Source organism: Pseudorca crassidens, chromosome 4 (assembly GCF_039906515.1).
Source record: "Pseudorca crassidens isolate mPseCra1 chromosome 4, mPseCra1.hap1, whole genome shotgun sequence".
Classification (NCBI taxonomy): domain Eukaryota; kingdom Metazoa; phylum Chordata; class Mammalia; order Artiodactyla; family Delphinidae; genus Pseudorca; species Pseudorca crassidens.
The window spans coordinates 47002128-47020922 of record NC_090299.1 but is presented as its reverse complement, the minus strand read 5'-3'; the positions used below and the strand labels follow the sequence as shown (position 1 = coordinate 47020922).

The 18795-nt window shown below is 35.3% G+C and overlaps 1 protein-coding gene across 3 annotated transcripts in view; it reads right to left on the bottom strand.

Moving 5' to 3' along the window:
• SLIT2 (slit guidance ligand 2) overlaps nt 1–18795 on the bottom strand; it is a 382964-nt gene that overhangs the window by 350761 nt on the left and 13408 nt on the right. For all 3 annotated transcript variants that reach the window (XM_067735623.1, XM_067735624.1, XM_067735625.1), the window contains exon 4: nt 16629–16700. In XM_067735623.1, coding sequence (XP_067591724.1) covers nt 16629–16700 — 72 coding nt within the window. The remainder of the gene's footprint in view (nt 1–16628; nt 16701–18795) is intronic.

Genomic DNA, 18795 nt, shown 5'->3' with positions numbered 1-18795 from the left:
GACTCACACTCAGTATCTCACCCTCCTTGGTACACTTCCCTTCCCAGCTTCCCAGCTGAGCTGTCATGATGCACTGTCTCTATAGGGCTGGATTTGCTAAGATAAGATAATGGCCTTTTATGTGCAGGCGCTGTGAATTCCTCTCCATCCCTTGTACAGGGAAGACAATTTAAGTGGAAAGGAATAAATTGCTCAATTTAATACAGTGACCAAACACAAAAGCCTAATCAAAATGTCAGAAGTACTTGCTCTAGAATGGCAAAGAATTGTGGAAGCACACTAAATGTGTGAGCTGTGCCTTAGCAACCCAAGCAAGGATACAAAATGATGAGATGAAACTAGCCGCCTCAATTGCTTCCTATTATTTTAGCAATTTCAATTTTGTAGTTAATTCGGTAGCACTATTGCTTTATTTGCAAATTACACAAAATCACACACACACACACACACACACACACAAATGTGTAAAATATTAGGAAAGAATTTATAAATGCTATCAAAGATGCTGTAGAATAGCCTTTTCTAGACACTCAATATCACAGTGAGGAAACTGGTACAAAAAGCCACCTATGTTTAAGTGCATATCTTACATTGACATAAGATATGTTGATTGAACAAGTTTACTAATTGCTACTCTTTTTAAATTTAAACACTATCAAGGGAGAATAAATGCAAAGATACTAAAAAGTTAAAACGTCAGATGCTTTTGGTAGCTCATTTGGCATGCAAGATGACTGTGGATCCTTGTACTGCCTGCACTTTTATTTCAGCTTACAAATATTTACATGTCCACTATCTGTGAAAACTGCTCTATGGTGATAGAGATGAAAGTGCCCAAACCCTGGAGGGGTGTACAACCTACAGACGGGATTTTGTTAACAAACTAATAAGGATAATATAAAAATTAAACTATTTCTATAATATACTAGACTTAGTCAAATATCTTTAACTCCCTAGGCTAGAGGTGGATTGATCATGGTAAAAAGTCAGTAAAAACACCTGCATATTGGCAGGTATCTACTGTTTGGTATTGCACAGCCACACAAAGGAAGGGCCCCTCTCCCCAGGTGGGTGGTGGCACCCTCTGAATGGCAGCAGTCTCTGTAGACAGGAAGTAAAGCAGTGCCTGGTTAGTAGCAAAGCCAGGCGGGACTTTCAACATTCCAGAAGCAGGACTGCGAAGGTAGAGAACGCCATGAAAATGGAGAACTCATGAAACAGATGAGAAGAAAGAAGGAAAGAACAAGCAGCTTGTGATGTGTCTCTGAACAGTTAGGCTTCCCATTCTAGTACAGAGGGGCTTGGGGGGAAGGGCAGACTCAGTCAAAAATCAAAAAGCAATAACAAATAATTTTAATAGATAATGGTAAATGTTTGGTTATTTGCCCTTAACCCATTCAAGAGTTGTTTTTGTGAAAAATATTTAACATCAATTAAACTCTGGCAGATAGGTTACATATTTTAATCCTCTCAGTGACTCGGTGACATTGATGCTCTAATTATTTCCACCTAAGGAAGAGGATGTTGAGGTGGAGAGGTTAAGTAACGTCCAAGTCACACAGTTAGGAAGCTTGGAAGCTAGGCTTCAAATCCTGGCAGTCTGCTGCAAAACCTGTATTCATTCATTCAACTGTTATTTCTTGCGCACCTACTACTATGCTCTGCCTTCATGAAACTTGCGTTTTAATTGGGAGGGAAAGACAACCAGATAAGTAAAACACACAATATGATAGATGGCGATGGAGCATAAAAGAAAAACAGGGAAGTGGGAAGACAGGGTTGGGGTACTCGGTTTCCTCACACAGAAGGAACCCAAACTATGACGCAATGGATTATTTTGATGCTTATAATAAAATCTGAAGAATGTGCTTGTAAATGCTGAATAATTTGAAGTGATTATTTCGATTAAACCCATTTCATCAGGCTCTGAAGTAGTTATGTTTTAGCCATAACCTGGTGTTTTCTTTGATATCTTTTCCCTATTTAATATAAATAAGAATTGGCATTCAAGCAACATGCTAGGTGAACTAACAGAAAGGACAACAATTTTCTGTAATGACCAGTATAAGTATCCTGTTGAGAGGTACCTATGAGGTACAAAACTGTCTTAGGAGATTTCAATACTATTAATTTTTTTTCTTTTTTCTTTCTTTCCTGTCTTTAACCTAATCTAATCTAAATTATTTTGTCCTTTAGTCCTTGGAGACATGGGTTTTGGTCGAAAATACTGAACATATGAAACTCTATGTTGATTTCAAAGTCCCTTAACCAACTACAAATTGTATATAAAATACTTTTAGCTTCAACACTCTGTGGAGTGAGAAAGACTCCTGCAGCTTCACACCCAGCTGAGAGGATGCAGACTTCCCTGTGTTGCTAAAGAATGCTGTGCACAGCGGGCTTCAGGTGTTACAATGACAAAATCAGGGAAAAGAGAAAGAGTTAAGTGATAAAATGTTCTCAGTCATTAAAACAGAGTTCAGTGGCGCTGTGTGTGTGATAGAGAAATTTAGATCCTTGCATAAGAATTTCAATACCTTAGCACTGGTATCTGCTTATACGTGTGTGTGTGTGTGTGTGTGTGTGTGTGTATACATATAACAAATGGTTTTATATATCTCACACACACACACACACACACACACACACACACACACACACACACACACACACATAAGCAAATACCAGTGCTAAGATATCAAAATTCTTACCCAAGAATCTAAGTTTCTCCATCCCTAGAGTTAACAAACGAATACCAAGTTTACTTTCAAAGGTGGGCTGAAAAGAACAGATTTATTAGACCAATGCACTATAAAGAGTTGTTTACCTGACCATGTTGGTACAAGAAAAATAATATTAAATTTCAACAATCCACGACTAAAAGTTTTTATTTTTAAAAACTCTCAATGAGAATGAATGAAAAGTAGTTATTTTTTGGAACAGCTAAAGGCTGCTCTTGCTATTTGGATTAACTGGTATTAGTGGGGGAAGCAGGGAAAAGGGGGGCCTGCATAGTCAAATAACTTTGAGAAACAAATTTTTTAAGTTAAACAGATTTCTTCATTGCAAGATGCCTTGGAGATTAACACACAAGTGTCCACTGCAGTCACCACAGGGGATACGACTTTCATTATTTCCCAAAACATCTGACCACAGAATACTTTGCTCTTGGATCATTGGAGAGCACATTTTAGGAATCACTGCTTTGAAATATAATACATATAAAATAATCAGCATAGCAACAAATACAAGGCACTAAATTAACATATGCTTGAGAATTGGGGAGAAGACCTATACCTAAAATAAAAATCTATAGACCTATACCTAAAGACCTATACCTAAAATAAAAATTATAAAAATACAACGAAAGTAAGTACACCTTGTAAGTACATATGACACTGATGATGTGAATATAACATTTATTTGGAAATAGCTAAACCTCTAGCAAAACGTGTTTACCTATACTTTAATAGCATTATTCAACTTGGTCACTTAATTTAGAAAATAAAGCAATATCTGGACTGTATTATTGTTGATTTATATCATTCTTCTCTCTTTAAATTAGCATATGGTTTTTGAATGGGAAAGAGTTAAAAGAATAACATTTGTCCATTTTAATAACATTCCTTTATAAGTATGATTCTTTTTTGCCCCTCTGTTATATTGAGGTCAAGTTCTTCATCTGATTTTGATGTAGTATCCCATCTTAGGCAACAGAATGATATCTGATAACTCAGAAAAGAACAAAAAAAAATGTTGATAACAGTGGTACTGCCCATTGTGTAATTCTTTGCTATAAGATTAACAAGAATAGAAGAAAAATTATTTCAAGACCCCCTCAGGTGAAAACTCTTGCCCTGAAATACTCTGAGTAATACACTTTGTGATTTTTAATGTAATTACTGTAGCTACAAGTGTTATTCTTTTTTGTCCAACTTAGCTTTTCCAAACAGGCTATTTGCTGCAGTAATTTCTCACGCTGCAGTAATTTCCCGCGCTGCAGTAATTTCCCGAGTCAACTAAATTCCAGAGGATTACATGGTGGGTGGGGATAGGAAAAAAGGTATTTCCTTTTATCAAATGTAACTATGTTGCCTTCTCATTCCATCAGTTCCTCTGTAATAAAAGAATCCAGGGTGGTCACTTGGACTACCTGATTAACAACTTTTCTTGAAACTACTCATTATGTGCGGAATTCATTCTCCTTAAAGAGAGGGAAAGAAAACCACACCAACTCTGAGAGCGAGCCTGTCTTTTAGAAACAGACTCAGATTTCAGTTGCCTTCAGAGTATTTGGGTTCTATACATTCTATTATCCTCAAAAAGTCAGGAAAATTAATTGTCCAGGGTGCACAGTCCATTTAGTAGGGTGAATTACAGAAAATGAAGGCCCCTGCTCACAAACCTGTTAAAATCAAAAGATAACACAAGTATGAACATAAACACCTGCGTCAACCATTATTCTCCCTTGATTTGCCTTGTTTGATTTTTAACTCATTTCTTCATGCTACCATTAGTGATGTTTGAGAGGCAGGTGATTATTGAAATTACTTCAATTACACACCACTTATCTCATATTGAGGGATTATCAAGTATCAGGATAACCACTTAATACTTCATAACCATCAAATCTCCCAAATCTCCTTCAACTGTTTTTTTTTTTAACCTAAGTCTTCAAACAATTTACATTTAATAGCAAAGCCATGCAAAATGTAAGCAGGTTATATTTATCTCATACAGAAACTGCTTTTATTTTTTAAACTGCGAATAGGAAAGAGAACAAAATCATTCATTCACAATCTCATCATCTTATTCCTGGTTTATCACCATGAATAATTCCACCATTATAGTTCTTGCAAGTCCCGTGAAGAGTTCCCTATACATTTTTGAAAAAGAGCTAGAGCAAATCTTTGATACATTTTTATTTCCTCTTCTTCCCTCAGTTATGTTTGCACATTCCCTAAAGACCAGGAGACGTTATGCTGAATTCTTGTCTCTCTCTTATATGAACTACCAAATACTTTTATAAGCCAAGAAACTGGTCCTCAAATCAAGTACCTTTACTTAGCATCTGCAGCTAGTGACCAGCAGAGTTAGGAATACAACTAGTATGTCTTTTGACTTCTGATCCACATGACATATATTTCATTCCTAATTCAAACTATTGTTAGTGTCTTTTTCAGGCGGAGTTCCATCAAGCATTCAGTTGGAAAGTATTTATTAATCAGCCTGCACTAGGCTAGATGCTGTATGTAAAACAAAGACAAATGTAAGACAGGAGTCTTGGCAAAGTTAACACATGTTTTGAATAGAAAATAATACCGAACAGCACATTGTATGAGACAGATAATAATCATGGTAGCCCATATAATAAAAAACAAAAAATACTTAGCACTTACTATTGTCAAGCATCATACTAAGCTTTGTTCATTTAGTGAATAATTTATTCTACACAACACCTCCATGAGGTAAGTTCTAACTATCATCCTCGTTTTACAAGAAGGAAAACTGGGGCACAGGGCAGGAAATTGAGTGACATTCCCAAGTTTACCCATTAAGTGATTCAAATTTTGGCAGTCTGAGTCAACAGTCTGTACTCAGAACCACTACATTATAATTAATGATCATTTGGAGGTAACGAAAGCAGTTGAGAAAGGTTTGATAGAGGAGGTGAGGCTTACATGAGGATGGCAGACTAGGCTACTCCAAATTGGAAGCAAGGAAGGAGTCCAGAAATGTGCTGGGAATTTCCAATCAGTAACAGGAAAATGTGCTCGCCTGGAACATAGCATATATGCTGTGACAGCCATGAGAAAGTTAAAGTCTAAAGCAGAACTAGATTGTCGTGGGGATTGAAAGTCAGGCAAAAGAGTTTTACGCAAAAGGGAAGTTAATTTTAACTACCTAATCCCCGCAGAGTGGACTAGAGTATTTCTAGATATTGTATCTCCCAATCTCTTATAAGCAGTGGTTTTAATAGAATAACTATCAAACATATTTGTTACAGTGTAATTGTTTGTATTTAGAATAGTTATTACTATTCTTAAGAGGCAAACCTGGAGACTTTATCTAAAATAAATCCTGAAATCTTTCCCCTTGGTTTCTACTTAGAGATTCCAAATAATTAATGCATAAAGGTTTAACACTGACTTTTTCTCATATAAGAGCATATCGTTGCTTTCTTAGTGTAAAAGCAACAATTTGTTAAATGAAATTTCCTATAATTTCCCTACCTATTTATTCTTCAAACATTTTTGAACATTCACAAAATATTTGTTTCCCTAGCTCTCAGTATCCCCATCTCCAACTATACACACACACGTGCACGTGCACGTGTACACACACACATACACACCTGCACACAGCACCTAGTTGGCTTGGAATTTCAATTGGTATAAAGAACTACATCGTTTAGAATATACTAGTTATCCAGTATCTTAAGTAACCAGATATCGTCACTCCTCTCTCTCTTTCATACCTTTTAACTTTTGAGCATTTTGTGTCTTATAACTACCTCAATCAAAATGTGGGTATGTGTGTAAAGGAGATAACATTTAAAGCAATATTCCTACTTGGGGGTTTTGTTACTAGACTCTGGATGGAGAAACAGCTTTGGGAAGAAAAAAAATCACGTGGGTTAAGAAAAAAAGAGAAAAGTTTTAGAGAAATGCTGAAACTTGATAGGAGTAAGGAGAGCATATAACGTTGTACAAAGTGGCTATGTAATGCTGAGTAGTATTTTGTGAATGAGAATATAATTCTTGGTTCAAAGCAGGGCAAGAGATTTTTTTTTTAACATCTTAATTGGAGTATAATTGCTTTACAATGGTGTGTTAGTTTCTGCTGTATAACAAAGTGAATCAGCTATACATATACATATGTTCCCATATCTCCTCCCTCTTGCGTCTCCCTCCCACCCTCCCTATCCCACCCCTATAGGTGGACACAAAGCACCGAGCTGATCTCCCTGTGCTATGTGGCTGTTTCCCACTAGCTATCTATTTTACATTTGGTAGTGTTCTATTAAGAGATTTTAATAACATTCAAGCCTCCTTGCACTCTTTTACCATGAATAATACAGAAAGCAGGTTTTATCCTGAGGCATTTGAATTTAAACTTAAAAAAAATGGGAATAAACATGTTTAGTTGCAATATGAATAAAAATAGTGTACTTACAAAAACTACACTATAATGGTATAATCATTTCTGGAAAAATTAAGAAAGTTTTTACTTTAACAGCAAGTAACAACAAATATTTTTTAATATTTCATATATTAAAATACGAAGTTGCATACCTAGATAAAATGAGAAGAGTAACAGATATAAATTTTTTAATAATTCTTTTAGAAAAAGACAGTGTTACTGAGTATGCGGCTACCCTTGGCAGTACATATTATATTGTCCAAATATTATCAATTTGTCTCAAGACCACTCTATCTTAGGGAATTGATTTTATAAAAGATCAGGAATAAGTGAAGGCATTTGACAGCATCAAATCTTTTAGCAATTAATGAAGTAAATCTGAATTTTCATATTAATGGCATCATTCTTCCTATTGTCTATGTATAAACTTCTTGCATCATATGAGAATAATGATCTCTAATTACATAATGATGATGATAATATAATAACAATGTACCTCAACCCCCGACCCCCGCCCCTAGAATCATTTGACAATGTTTACCTATTTTGACCCTTATTCTTAAAACAATGTAACTATAGTGGTAGTTTAAAAGATGTAAAATTCATATAGTTAATACTGTAAATATATTACACCTAAGGTAAATTAATTGGCAATTTCAAATGTTTTACAGCAGAAAGTTTAGAATGTAAATTAAATAACATTTAAATGCCAGATGTTTACATAGAAATAGTGTTTAATTAAGACATACTTTTGAGATACGAATCTAGAAACCTTTTAAATAAGCACACCAGATTTAAAATGTAATTTAAATTAATATTTTAGGAAAAAAAGGGTCAAGGTTAAACTGTTTGTCTTCCTTAAAAAGTGTATAATGTCTTTTGTGTCTCTACTAACAAAAAGAAATCTCAATGAAACTCGGATATTAAAACCTCCCAGGAAACCAACAGTAAAAGCTGCTAAGAATTTCACAACTTTTTTTTCCCTTAGGTGTTAATTAAATGATCATTTAACACTGCAATGTAAACACAACATTTTCATCTCCTGACAGCACAGCCTATTATAAATCCTGGGTAATAAAAGTCTTGGTGTTAATGCTCTGAACCAAGTTCCCACCACACTCTAAGATGCCTTGTCGTGTCTAAGGTTAAGCATCTAGACACAAAACAAAGCTTGCGCCTACTCTACTTCCAGTGCAATTTTCCCATCGCCCAGTGACCTAGGTAACACTTTGAGCAATAAAGAATAAATTTAATTTCTCCAGCATTTTGTGAGGATTAGGAACAATTGTTGGCTTGCAATGACTTTTTATCCTTGGATTCTTTTCCTCCAGAGCATTCCTCTGGTCCTAAAAGAGAATTCTGATGGTTTAAGACATAGAACAAACAAAACTTTAGGCTTTTTTCAATCAGTTGGAACTGTTGGAGGGGAAGCAATCAACCTTTCTCTGTGCTATTCTCAGCTATTCACATACTTCAAGCTTTAATCTTTCACTAGTAGAAGAAACCTATCATGAGGGGGCAAAGCTATCTTTTTCCATTCTGTTTCCAGACTTATTTATTTCTCTTTTCTTTACATCTTTTTTATAAAACACTTAAATCAAGTTGCCATACTTAGCTGTTCACATTCATTTGGGGGACATTTCAAGAGGCACAGATGTTCTCTTAATAACATTTCACACAGCCATGTTGTACCCTAGACCATGGGTATTGCCAAAGACTGGACTTTTTACTCTTCATTGTTTCCTTCTCTAGAGTTTAGGCTTTCTTAAACTCTTGCCCTAAGTTTCTTATATCACAATTTATCAAATGTTTTAAGGTTAACCCTCTATAAATAATTCCTTGATAGCAAATAACTTGGTTGTGGGTAACAGGTAATGAAGAGGACATATACACATTCATCTGACTGCAAAGCTTATGTACATATAAAAAGTATTGGAGTTATGATAAAAACAGACAAAATAAAAATAACTTCAGGCTCAAAGCTATCTCATTATCAATCATTGTTTAAATCCAAAGTGCTAAACAGTTTGCAATTTGAACTGCATTTTGACAAAATGTTTAGTCTAAAAATGCACTGAAAACCACACATGCAGCTTATGTAAAGGTGGCAGGATGTTCCACAGATCAAATCATATTTGTATATTATAAGTTCAATGAACTAATTCTTTTATATTGTTTTTAAAACTGAAATCTTAGTAATAAAAATGTTCTTTAGCAACACAACGTAAATCTTCTGAATAACTTTCAATATAGTTTACCTATACCTTAAGGAGTTTACTCAGCATTTTCTAATTAATTCATATTTTTCCTTCATTTTGTTATTCAAGACAACACATCATTAAAACGACAATTTAATATGTGGACTAACATAAATAGTTCCTGAATCACAGCCTCTTTTTCTATCCTTGATTCATTTTATATAAGAGTTTTAAAATTATATGAATCATCAACTGGGAGTGGGTAAGAGATCTCATTAAAAACATTCTGGCCTTAATGTAACTTGTGTTGCCAAGTAAGGAGAATTGGAATGATGCAAATGCACATTTTATGCTAATTTGCAGTGTTAAAAAATTAATGTGGTTATGCTTATGTATGTGTTATTACACTGAGAATAAATGTAAGAGAGACGTGAAAGAGAACTGGGAGATTTGCTGACTGTGGGCAACTTGCAAGGACATCTGTGACTATTATTTCATGCTATTTTGCAATGAGAGGATGATAATCCTACAAGCATCATTTCTATCATACTGGAAAGTTGACAATGTTCTTTTGAATACAGAATTTATCTTGTGAATTGAAATATTCCCAGGAGGTAAATATCATCCCCATTTTACAGATAAGGAACCTTATCTCCAGAGGTATCCATTGATTGACAAAGATAGCAAAGCTACTAATACCTGAGTAGGCATTTAAACACTAGTATTTTATGCAACCTCTCATAAAGTAAATTGATTTCAGTGTCTTAAAACATAATGTAAACACATTAAAATTAGTTCATTAGAACTAACACACTATGGACACTTGTTCCTAGAATTAATATTTATATAAACTTCAGTCCCCAAATTGTAATCTTGAGATGGCAGTGGCAATTTTATGATTTATAGTCAAATTTTAAAATATTCCCTGATGATGTGTATTGAATAATATCTTTTTGACATGAGAACCATATACTTAAACTCATCTTTCAAAAAAAACACAGTCTCCATGAACATTGTAGGCTTTAATTTACATATTACAGGTCAGATGTTAGCAATGGTTGAGGTCAACAAATGTCCCATATTGCAGAGGGCCACACACCATGCCAGTTTTTCTCCCCTGCACCTATCACAGGATTCGCCAAATTCAAGTTGGCTAACCATGAATATTTGCTGGTGGAAACAGAAACATTTACATTTGGGAAAGCAACTATTTAAACTAGTACACTCGAGTGGGAAAGACCTTTCTGCACTTGACTTTCCTCTGCCAGGAACTATGCTGTGGATTTCACACTCAAAAAGTCTAGTTGGTGGCTTGGCAATAGTAGAAACTTCCCGATTTCTGACGTTCTCCAGTAACAAGTCTTTTATTAGTGATCCCTTTAAAGTAAAAACTACCCACAGGAGGCCTGGCAAAAATCTCAAATACAGTCTTAATCTTCACTGCTTTTATAACTTCTAAATCATACGATTGCATGTTGATTTATAAACAAAAGTCCTATTCAATGGCTTGGCTAATTTTTTTTCGTGGCAAGTGGTAATGGCTACTCTGAAGTGTGTCCAGATATCAGTCTATGAAGTGTTTTGTCTACCCATTTAAAAACAAACCTTCGGTTATATAACAGTAATCTCTTTCAATGAAATACTCCTCATATATCTGTTTTTTTAAGTGGCAAGATCAGAGTCCCTTGGGCTCAGTAATAATAAGTAATTAATAAGTTACTTAATAAATAATAAGGGACTTGAGGTTTTAATCACTGACAGTTAACACCTTCCTAAGTGTTATCTCTCATATGAAGTCTTTGTTTTCAAAGATAAAGAGTCAATCTGTTCCCCTTAGGAAGGTATCAGTATTAACAATACAAATAGTGTATCCTTGCATCAAATGATGACACAGACAAACCACCTCCGAACAACTTTTCTTCTCCGCACCTGAAGCTCTCTAGCAGTCTCGGCAACAGAGATCAGCGGCAGCTATCATGGCAGCTCCCTGGATGATTAATGATGTCGATCTGGTGGGACCACAGTAACCTTGGCAACTATAACCTGCAATTCCTGCACTACCACTGTCGGATTTACTGTGGCAGGGGCCAAACAGACCAAGAGTAAAATGAAGCAGGAAACTACACACCTGACACCTCTAAGGAGCCCACACTTTAATCAGAGCTGGCAGAAATTAATTCAAGAGGAATTCTGACACAGTCACCATGGCTCTCTTCTGCTTTTATCCTTGAATCCAAGAATCCTGACACTTAATTGGCATCAGAGGACTGGGGGAGGGGGGGGTTAGTTTTATATAAGTGCAGTATTAAGGTATATTTTGCTTAGGTGGAAAATGGATCATTTTGATTTTTCAGTGTCTACCGATACGCTTCAATGTTTAGAAAACCTAAGGGGACAAACGTTTAATTAGCCAAGGTACCCTTTAAATTTAATTTGGTTCCCCATTATTCATACTACCTTCCCAGTGTTACTATTTGCTCATTCAAGTTACAAACCCTGAGCCCAATGGAGATTTAATTCAATACATCAAACACTGAGAGCTTTCTAAAGGTCAAGCCTTATACTAAACCCTGGGGATACTAAAAAAAATGTTTTTATAATGCATGTATACCAGCATTTATAGCATAATTAAAAGAAAAAGAAAACTAATCTACTAATAATTGTCAAGTATACTAGCGGTTATATCTGAATGGTGAGATCATGAATAATTTCTATTCCCACTTACTTTTCTCTTTTTCTGAACTGTCTAAACCTTTTTTTTTTTTTTCTTGGCCACGAGGCATGTGGGATCTTAGTTCACCAACCAGGGATCGAACCTGAGTCCCCTGCAGTGGAAGTGCAGAGGCTTAACCACTGGACTGCCAGGGAAGTCCCCTAAACCTTTTTAATATAAGCATGTGTTACCCTTGTAACTATTAAAAAGCAAAATCAAAAGCTAAGGCTCCTTCTATGAGAAAGGGAAATAAGGACAGCTTCACTGTATATTTGTTATGTTTCACAAATCAACTTTTACCTTAATAGAAATTAAGTTTTCCTCTTAAATACTCCCAATAATTATTATCAAAGAGTATCTGGAGAATCTGAGATCCCATCCAACAGCAAAGGAATTGTGATCTGACCAATTGAATTAAGCGCTCAAAATTTATTTGTCTCAGGTAAGGAGTCACTAGGCCATAAAAAGAGTCCTTGGCTTTAAAAATACTACTTAATGTTAGATAATTTAGTGGTTCCAAAGGTCTCTAGGGAAACACCGCTTGTTAACCAGAAATAAAGAGTTTTTATTTAAAGAAGTAAAAAAAATGAATCACTGGGACCTATGTATTTGTTTGTTAGTTTTGCTTTGTTTTAGTAGATACAAGTGAAAAATGAGTTTCTGCACCATGGTTTGGCTACTTAAGCTTATGTTAGAAGTCTGGGTAAATATATAATACTCAAAGAAATAAACTGAAAACCACAAAACAAATATTTGTAACGGAATGCTTAACCACAGTACTAGCAATGAAATTCCTCTCTAATGAGCCCAGATGAGTGGCTGCAAACTCTAGCTGGTAAGTCACCTTTAAGGTTATGTTTTTCAGGAACATCTGTATAAGCTACTCATAAATTTCAATCATAATCGACCATTTCAAAAGTCACTGAAATTTCTGTCCGTTAACCAGCTCCTAATTGTTCTGAAAATCATGTTCTCCACTCTTAAACTGATAATAAAAGTGCAACCTCAGTTTTGGAGGAGGAGCAAAGGGGGAGGACAGAGTATCTACATAAGCTAAGAAAACTATGTGCTGTCTCTTAACCTCCAACCTATGGCCCTTTACTTTTCTTTTTTCTTTACTTACACTTTCCATCTGTCAACAAGCGCTTGTAATTTTATTACACTGTCCTGTAGTTTATGCAGAGTTGGTATTATTTTACAGAGTTCTGTTAATGGACTGGATAAATGGTAATGCTATTTAAACTAGTCTCCTGCTCCAACAAACACAGCTGCAACTGTACTACTATTTCTGAGCAAACATCTTGACCTGAACATGGAGTGCTCTCTCAACCCGTCCAAAGAGAAATTGGAGCAGACAGCAAAGGAAAAGCATATTTGGCCGCTAGCAGCAACCAACCGTGTCGAATCATAATTCATATACAGTGTACCCTCTTTTTCTTTTATACTGCATTTAGAGTTTTTTTTTAAAAAGCATGTGTGCTTCTTCACCTGGCATCTCATTTTCAGCCAAGAGTCAAATGGCGATTATTCATTACAGAGGCACAAAGAAAATCTGTATAATGTCCAGTTTGCTTAGATTTAATCTAAGCAAACAATGATAAAAGTCAAATATCAGTGTATGAACTATATTGTAAAACAAGTAAACTTTTTCATTGATTATGTATCAGGAAACAATAGTATTAAGAAAGGGTAAAAGATAAAATAAGTTAGGAAAAGAACCAGAGGTACGAATTAGCATTATGCATCAATTTATAAAGAGAAAATAAATCTAAATTTGTTTCTTTCATGAATTCTAGATGTGTATGGCTCTACTGAATTATACAGTAGGGCAACTGTAGATCATTTGATATGCAAATACAGCTACCAGTCGACTTTTCCCTGTCACAACATATTGTCCTGTTGTTTGTCCAAAATTCTGTATCTTTTGTTTGGTCACTTATCCTTCTTGTGAAAGAAAAGTTCATTTTTAGATGAACATTTTAAAGGACATTTTTGTACGTAGATTTGTGCATATTTTTCCATCTGTTAGAACAGTTGTTTCCAGTTAGCTAGTAGGCACCTGTATCATATGAAGAATACTTGAACTTGCATCCTTCCTCTTGGAAATTAAACTAGACAGGCAGCTAGCTTCACAAGCTTTTGTTCCTTTATTTATTAAATACTCTTAATGGTGGTTGTTTAATCAGTTAGTGATCACCATCATAAAAAACTGGTTACATGTAGCTTATAACTTTCCTCTTAAGAGAAAGATCATTGCTAACAATCCACTAGGTCTAATTCAGGTGAGAGAACAGTGCCTCAACTCAAAAGAAGATTCCTTTTTCCTGACGCAGAAAAAAATTACACCTCTATGTTTCCATGTGTATCCAGTGTCTATGTCAGGTGTCAAGTCACAATCAGTACTGAACACTAAGCCATCAAGCTCTAACTTCAGGAAATCAAAGCTTTCAAGTCCCTCTTGCAACTAGTCCCACATCAGAAACAAAATTTTATCTTCCATTACTCCCCAGGGGAAATCCTTTGAGCCAAACAGGCACAACATGACTCTGAACACATTTTCTAGCTGCCTATGGCCCCACTTGTTAACATGCTTTTAATTAACTAGAAAATGTTGCCTTATAGTTTTATGGGTTCTGTTTCTTTAACTCACATAAGGATTCCGAGTCATCTTCTTTCATACAGCAGCTTCATAAAGTTATAAAATCATAACAAAACATAATGGAAAATCCCTTGGTCCATTATATGACATTGTAAAAGGGGGCAAAATATTGAACAGCATATAATTTGCTGATAAGTGATTCTGCACTAGATTATACCACCTGAATCCCTCTAAGAAAATTAATCCAAGTACTTCCAGACTAAAAATCAAACATTCTAGTTTCTCAGAGACAGTGTTAAAGTTACTTCCTATATTTTCCTCTCTTCAGCTTAATAATTTTAATTCTAGCTATAACAGTCATTCCATTTAAATTATATTTTCACAGCTACATAGGAAACAGAAAATTTTCTAGACAACGTGGATTGTTTTTATATGCACATTGTGAGCAAAGTAGTAATTTAATAGCACTCAATGTATACTAGCTTTGAAATCAATTCTACAAAATCCCCTCAATCAAAAAAGTTAAAGCAGAAAGTAGAATCTATTAAAACCATCTCTGTAGCCCTTCTTGCAAACTAAGCACAAATAATTAAATACAAGTATCAATTTATATTCATACATATAATTTTCATAACAGCCTACATCTAGTTTCCTTGGTAAAAATAGTCCTTAGAGAATTCTTGTTAAAAAGGCGGTCTCAAGGTTTCTTTATTTGATTCTTTTAAATTTACTTAAATTGGGTCAATTAACCAGCAGGGAACACAACGCAGAGGAGAAATACTGCTAGGTGACTTTGGCTATCCTTAGAGGAACATAATCAGGAAAGAACTCTAGAGAGAAGACCTGGTATGTAGCTGGCTCCACCTTCACCTGCTGAGAAAATTCTCTCTATAGTCAGCTAAGGTGTCAGGAGGACCTAACACAGAGCCTAACTGAGATACAATGTCGGGGGAGGGCTGTGAGAAGAGGGCCTTCCTACTTCTGGAATTCATAACAACAATATTGAACTAGTAGGCTACCACGAAGCCGTGGCTACAAAGTCAAGTTCAGAAAAAGCAATCTCTTCACTTACCCCACAAGCATGACCATATGGGACTTTCCCCACCATCCAGGTGGGAGCCAGGCTGAGCAATTTATTCTATATATCCCAACGATTTTTCACAACATCCACAAACATCAATAATCATTGTTATTTATTTTTCCAACACTTTGTAGCTTATCTCCCATCTGCACAAAATCATTCATGTGGCTGAAAATCTAATTTTAAAAGCTTTCAAAAGTATATTTTCACTATGCACATTAGGTCAGTGAACAAGCATTCCAGGAAAGAAAAAGCGATTCTGCCTAAAACTCACATTACGCTCCTTCCAAAGTACTTCTGTTAACAGTCAATGACGTATTTGATATGAAACCCTTACAGTCGTTCATATTGCACAGTTTGGAATTCTGGCTTTAAAAGGAACATTTAAGAGGAAATTTACAGTCCTCTTTAAATACCTTATAATAATATTTCCAGACTAATAAACACTATGTGAATACAGAAACAATATCAAAAAAGCTGACATTAAAAACCTCAACTTTACAAGAAAACACTGCCAACTTCCTCTGAAGAGGAAGTGCAGTGGCAATCTTCCCCTTCAGAACTTAATCAAAAGTTTCCATAAAGAAGTCTGGTAAATCTCCCCATCAGGACCAAAAAAGAATAATACAATTACAATAACATATACACGAATCAGTAAATGCTAACCAAATAAAAGAACTGGAACTACTGGAAAACCAATCATAAATTTCCAAAAAAACAAAAAAGAAAAGAGAGCGAAAAGAAGAAAAGAAAGAAAGGCAAACTTTTAATCCATTAATCTACGGATGAATAGATGAATAGATTCCAGGAAAGCATAAGGAAACAGATCCAAAATACATTTAATAAAACGCGAGGTACTACCCAAAGCAACAATAACTATTTCTGTCTACTTACAGTCTGTATAGCTTCGAAGTCCCAAGAAACAGCAACTCAGGAAACAGCTGAAGGTGATTTCTGTTTAAACGCCTTTTGAGAAAAACAAAAACAAAGCATATGTTACATAGAAAGTACCCAACAATGAGACTGTGATTGGGTAGTGTCATGCCTCATCCTGTATTTCAGGAAAGAATGAAACGACATTCAAGAGAATTCAAGCATTGAAAATCAGAAGTTGGTTACACCTTTTGTTACATGACTCTTTAAAGCAATTTTCCATTGTGCTTACTCAGATGATGATTACTGGGGCCTAAACTCTAAATTCACATCCCCTGCAACATCAGTCAACCAGCACAGATGCAATGAAACAGGATTTCTGGACTCAGACTCTGGTGTCTAGGTTAGGCAAGTTCAACATACAGCAGAAATACCATATTAAATGGTGCCCTAAAATAATTCATACGCTGTCCCAAATGACCTAAATTTTCAGCCAAGGTACTGAGGGGAGGTGGAAATTTCATTTTTTTTAGCTTTTCATTTAGTTTCAGAAAAATGTATAAGAAAGTGTCAGCATGGTTTCTACCTCTAGGCAAAATCACAAGAAAACCTCAATCCACAGTTCTTGACTCTTAACTGAATAAAGCTGAGTTATAACTAACAATGAGGGCAAAAATGTTTAAGTAAAGTTTTCTTAATGTTTAACTGATATTGGGATGTTTTAAATATTTTAGAAAAGAATTTGATTGCAACTCTAACTCAATTTAAGCCCCGGTACTACATAACTAAGCTCTTTTGGACTATGCACACTAACTAAAGAGTGGCAAAATCTGGCCTTCATGTACTCATATCCCAATCTCATTCGTTTTAAGTGTACAATTTAACATTTCAGTAAAAATAAATATCTATCCTCTCTACTTTTCCCAAATTTAAATAAAATGATGACAAGCTAATGTAAAATGCACACTTAAATGATTTATAAGCTGCTATAGCTCTAGAGGAGAGTAAGGACGTCCAGAAACTAACATCACACTGAAGAAACTTGAGGTGTTTCTTGTGGTAAAGATAAATGTTAAGGTGGCAGGAAAAGAGGGCATATCAATCTTGCCCCCTTTTAAATATGATGACATATTTAAACGGTCATCAGATGGGAGCAGAATTACAGTTATTTAGTCTCTAGAGGGCAGGAATAGCACTAGTAATTATAACTCAAGAAAGTAGATCATAAGGAAGACCTTTCTAAGTATAAAAGATATTAAGAAATGGGATGATCGGCTTTAGGAAGCTCTCAACTCCTTACTCCACATATATTCAAGCAGAGGCTATGCATTTTTTTCCCTGCAACGGATGTAATAAAAAGAAATTCTGCATTAAGTGAAAAGTTGGACAAGGTGAACTTCAGAACTTCTTCCAACTCTAAAACGCCATGAGGCAATGATAGCTATGCTTACCATCTTTTGCTACATAACTCATATTATTAAGAAGTTGGTCATCTATAGAAATACTCTCAGCACTTAATAAAATGTTTGCTCATAAAAATGTATGCTGAGACAATCAGAGGGAAAAATAGTAAAATCAGTAGTGAAAGGGTGGACTTACTTTTCACCTACACTAATTTTGATGAATAAAGCACTTAACAAGGTTAACTGTAAAGTGAAACCAAAAGCTTTTTTTTTTTTCTTTGCCAGGCATGGTTCTGAGGAAAGAGTACTTCCAGAGTCTACTATTAAACATTTTCAATAAAATATAACTTAATGATGACCTTGTTATATTTTGTCTGAAAAAACAGATTACAAGTATTCACAACAGGGCTAATGAGAATTTGTCTAGGGAAGACTCCCCATTGTCCAAATAGGCAATTGCAATTTTTGAAATGACAGAGATGTGCTTTCATAATCTGATCCAAACCACTGGACTAACAAACATCGTCCATGATTCTCCAGCCAAAACAAGCACGCTCCTTCAGGTCCCCAGCCCCTGCACAGGCAACTCTCTGTACAGAGCTTTCCCTTTTCTCCAAATGGTACTTTCTTACATCCTCTGTGTAATTCCCCTGATTCTCCTAAAGTTGATTCCTCCCTTGCCTGTGTCTCCATATGCCCATAGTATTTGATAAATAAGAGTCCCTCACACTATATTATATTTATTCACACACTGGTCTGATTCCCACTACACTGTAAACTCTTCA